This window comes from Thalia democratica, chromosome 4 (assembly GCF_965202585.1).
Source record: "Thalia democratica chromosome 4, ktThaDemo2.hap1.1, whole genome shotgun sequence".
Taxonomy (NCBI): domain Eukaryota; kingdom Metazoa; phylum Chordata; class Thaliacea; order Salpida; family Salpidae; genus Thalia; species Thalia democratica.
In genome coordinates this window covers 63984489-63989192 of record NC_139168.1, presented here as the reverse complement: position 1 = coordinate 63989192, position 4704 = coordinate 63984489, and the positions used below count along the sequence as shown (strand labels likewise).

The 4704-nt window shown below is 32.8% G+C and overlaps 1 protein-coding gene across 1 annotated transcript; it reads right to left on the bottom strand.

Annotated features, from left to right (window-relative positions):
- Positions 1-283: 283 nt before the first annotated feature.
- Positions 284-4299, bottom strand: LOC145833534 (uncharacterized). The gene is made up of 11 exons (XM_082940706.1): positions 4170-4299; positions 3985-4107; positions 3495-3722; positions 3049-3212; positions 2607-2742; positions 2230-2393; positions 1967-2033; positions 1480-1695; positions 1130-1309; positions 777-905; positions 284-558 (listed from the first exon to the last, which is right to left on the bottom strand). The coding sequence occupies exons 1-11, from the start codon at positions 4198-4200 to the stop codon at positions 428-430; spliced, it is 1569 nt and encodes a 522-aa protein (XP_082796832.1). The 5' UTR covers positions 4201-4299; the 3' UTR covers positions 284-427.
- Positions 4300-4704: the final 405 nt, after the last annotated feature.

Genomic DNA, 4704 nt, shown 5'->3' with positions numbered 1-4704 from the left:
AAATGTTATTTTTTTTACTTAAAACTCTTAAAATTAAAGATAAATGTTACGTCACTATATTATATGTTTTCACTTTCTGTACAAACTTAAAAATGCTCTGTTCATGATTATAATATCTACTTAAAAATGATTATCTTTAAAATCTTTTAGAACTAGATGAAGAATTCTAAGCAAAATAAAAGTATTGCAGATTTCGCTTGTAATTTTTGAAGTATAACTGCAAAACTAGTTTATTCCCAATAAGAAAATAAAAATCCAATACATAAAAGACTGTGCAGGAAGGAATAGATTTGATGTAGTATTCAATTATTTTGTATTCTGATAAATCAACAAAAATTGTTTAAGAAAAAGTAGTAATAAAAGTATAACAAGACTTTATTTAAAATGTTTGTGTTAAGCTAACACACTTCAAAAAAATTATATCTATTTATTCAGTGCACCATCCACATGAGTCTCTGCAATCTTTAAACATTTTGTTGTAAGCAGTTTCGCACTTGTTCTTTTCCACCATTGTTCGACAGTCTTCCTTCGACTTGATGTCTTTGCAAACGATCGGACCTGTTGTCGGTGAAAGTATAGTAGATTGTTCAACTAAAGTATTAGAACTAATGGACACCTTTATAGGATAACAATGAACATAAAAAAGCGTAGAAAAACTTTTCAATTAATGAACTTGTTTAAGTACTCAAAGTAAAAACTAAAGTACGCATAAAGTTTTATTAAACATGTTACTTATTTCATTTGAAACTTAAGCTTATCAATTAAGTTTTAAAAACCTTCGTTGCAGCCGCAACTTCTCTTGCATTTTTTCGTTCTTAATTTAAAGCTGTTGCATTTGTCGGTGTTCATGGCTTTAATGTCGCAGCTCTTGTCTTTTCCTCTTTTGTTTTTACAACCAGGGTAGTCTGAAACATATATTTCTGATATAACACCGCTCACTGTTCATCTTATAAACAGTGTAAGCTGTAAACAATGCATATGCACCTAAAAATTAGGATGTTTTATTGACGCTTGGTGCAAAAAAAACAAAAAAACTAATAGCGAAACTAAGGTTGCACTTATTTCATCTCAAAAGCTTTTGTTCCGTTTTTACAATCACTAATACCGAACATTATAGAAAAGCACTTACCGTCGACGCATGTAAACTCGGTTACATCAAAACCATTTTCACCGCATGTAGCCGCTGTTGGGCCGACTGCGGAGTGCAAGTGGCCGCAAACAACATTCACTGTCTCCCCGAACGCAAACGACTCTCGGTCCCACTCTTTGATGTGTCCTTCCCCGTTTACTTTTGGCGGAAAGCATTTGTCTATAAATTTAAAATATACTAATTAATCCGTTTGTTCCTAACACATACTTGACTATTTTTCATCGGTTGCATACGTAATTTTTAAGATCATCGAATTCCGTGATTTTTATTGTTCAAAGACCGATTAATAATTTTTTGATAAAATTTCTGGAACTAATCTAAAGACTAGCTTTCGACGCAAAGCAACGCTTCCGGTTGAAAGGCACCGTCCAGGCATGTTATTTTGGTCGCCCGCCCTGGAGCAGGGTGGGTGCCTTCGGGGCACGAAGTTATGTTGAGCCACTCCCCGTGGTCGAAGGTCCTCCCGTGGTCCCGCTCCTTCAACAGGCCTCCGCTGGAGCTGCCGTACCTCGCTCCCTCGGTCAGCCGCGGCGCATTGCAGTACTCTGCGTAATGAGAAAGTTGTTTTATATTTTTCTGCCGAAAGTGTGAGTTCGAAACCAGTAATTCAGATGATGCATACTTGCCAACGTACTTGCAACAAATATTGCGTATTCTAATTTGTTGTTTAAGCTTGTTTGAGGAAAAATAAAATATTTACTTTTTTTTAAATTTAGTTTTAAAATTGAATTTAACGGAACTTTAAAGACAAAGACTTTAAATCGAGTAAAACATACAAACAAAGTGGTGTAGTTTAAAGTTTATATAAAAACGCACTTTCTTTAACATCACACTTGTACATAGCATTTATTTGATTAATATCCTCTTTTGTGAAGTGCATGCTCTGAAAATATTTTAACTATAATATACTAAGAAAACGTAAAAAAATTGTTTTTATTTATTTTTTAATCATAACTATTTTTAACATTTTAGCTTAACAAAATTTTTGCATCTTAAGTTTTTATGTTTTAAATTTTGAAAACATAAAAATTACAACTAACTCTTTAAAAAACTCGTAATTTATTTTTCAAAATACTTACCTTATTTATTGGAATCCTAGTTTCTTTATCGACCATTGATGGACCTTCTGTCTTGTTAATAGCATAAGTAAAAGATCCATACATCATTATAGAGTCTTTATCAAAGGGCGAATCAAACGAATTGATATCGTAAGCTTCAAACTTTCGAAATGCATTACGTTTCTCTAATAAATTTATTTCTTATAAATTAATATTAGTTTAAAGTAATTAATCCTACTTGAAATATTTTACACTAGTTAAATTTTACTCTTTTTAAAAGCATTTAACTCTTTTCGAAAGTAGTTGTATGTTTTTAAATAAAAATTTAAGGTTATTTTTTGCTCTTAATATTTTCAAACATGACTAAAATTCCGCTGAACTCAAATAATGTTTCAAACCTGGTTTGATGTTGTCAAGGAAAACAGTCACATAATCGTCTCTGTCGGGCCTCGACTGTTCGTGATAAAACCCAATGGTGTGCATCATCTCATGCAAAACTATCGTGTACTTTTTGCAGTTTTTCGTAAGCGACAACTAAAGTAGAAAACATTATTTTTTAAATTTAAACAACTAAACTACTTATAAGGTTTTAACAAAAACGGTTTGGTACAAAAAGTCAATATGAAACATTGAAAAGTTTAAATTAGTACATAAGATATTACAACCAACATACTATTAACTAATGATATACTTTTAAAAATAAGTATAAAAATTATTAAATCTATAAAGGTCATCAAAAACAAAATAGGACTGAACTAGTCTTAAACTTATACTATAATAAAACTGTTTTAACATAAAATATTAAGAATTAAATAAATTTCAAGAAAAATTTTCACGAACTTTTTGATTGCCTTTCGACTTGACCCTGCCCACAAGCGAGGAGCATCCCGCGTAGTTGCCAATTCTCAGGTATGGCTCCTGGTCCGTCCTCTCGACGAACCTGATGCAAGTGTTCTCGTTCAAGGCTTCGATCGCCTCTCCTATGTAGTCCCTTACTTTCTTGACTGTAAAAAAAGTGTGTCAGCATGCACGGTAAAAGTAATTGTTGATGTAGAAAATTTGTTATAAATGTTTTGTTCTTTGACAGCTAGTTACTAAACGCCTACAAAATACTTTGAGAATATTTTACTGACACGCCGGGTCCATCTCATAACTGTTCTTTCTATAAAAAAGTTACCTCAACGCACCAAAAAACCTTGAGGTACATATCAAAAAAAAAACTACATTCTCACAGCCAGTCTTACGCCATATTTTAAAGCAAATGAAAAATTTTCTCAGCAACCCACCGACATCCTCGAACACGTACGGAATGAGGAAGTTTCCCTCCTGGTCGCGGTGCATGTTCCACCTGCTGTTCCACTTGCTCGCCGCCCTCCTCACCCTCCTGTTGTGCGCCTCCACGTGGTCAATCACGCTCTCGTGCGCCTCCACCGATATCCGTCCCTCCTCGTCAATCGCTCCCAACAGCTGCTCCATTTGCTCGTCCGTCAGCCGCGCGTCTCCTTCGCGGGCGCCTGCGGTACGAGATTAAAACTGTTGGGTCAAAGTTTGTTTTTTACTGAACATTAAAAGGTGCTTTTTAATGTCAAAACATACAAAAGTATGAAATTAACTGTCAAAATAAATTTTACTGCACACCTGATTGAACTTAACCTAGATTAAAAATTAAAATTTTGCCTAAGATCAAGAGGGTTAGCAAGATTATATTAAACTTTACTTTTTTTAATATATTTTTCACTAAAATTTTTTATGTTTTTTTTTTTATAAACTTTTCACCGTTATTATCCAAGCAATCGTTGATTTCAAACTCGTGTACATCTTCAATTTCATTTGCTAATATTTGTTCACATCTCTTGCTTAGTACTGCTGCGTTAGAACTCGCAACCAAAACTTGCAGTACTATAAAATAAGTAGTTTAAATTAAAGTTATGTTTTTATTATTTAAAAAAAACAAAACGTACTTGCTAGAACTACTACGGTTGTCAACAGCATAGTCTATTGTTGTTAAAACTTATTTCAGTCTTGCTATCTATTACTTACACAAAGTAAAGCTTGTAAACCAATTTCTAGAATTTAATTTTTATTTCAAGCTACGTTTAAAACGTATAATAACAATTAGTCACTTGTTATAACGTATAAGGACACACGATTATGTTCGTACTTTACAATGAATCATCTTGTTTACAACATAAGATTTTTAACTTATTCTAAGGAATTTATTCAATTTTTTTTTAGCATTCTATCATTAGAAAAACATTGACAAGTAAAGAAGTTTAGATGGTGTTGAAATTATAGTCTGTCCACAATGCTTAATTGGTATCTATGATCTAGTTAAAGCGTTAAAGTTTTTATGGTTTTGAAATACTGCATGAAATTTATTACGTTCTACTGCGGTGTACGACCAGATAACCGAAGGTTTTTTCGTACACCAGCTCCTTAGACCAAAGTTTTGAGCGCTCTTTATATTGTTCAAAAATATTATAAAATCATTAAGGT

Coding starts and splice junctions, on each gene's coding strand:
- LOC145833534 (XM_082940706.1), bottom strand. CDS start 4,200: ATGCTGTTGACAACCGTAGTAGTTCTAGCAA. Junction 2,394..2,606: donor CCTTGACAACATCAAACCAG/GTTTGAAACATT, acceptor TAAATTTATTAG/AGAAACGTAATGCATTTCGA. Junction 2,034..2,229: donor CTAGGATTCCAATAAATAAG/GTAAGTATTTTG, acceptor AAATATTTTCAG/AGCATGCACTTCACAAAAGA.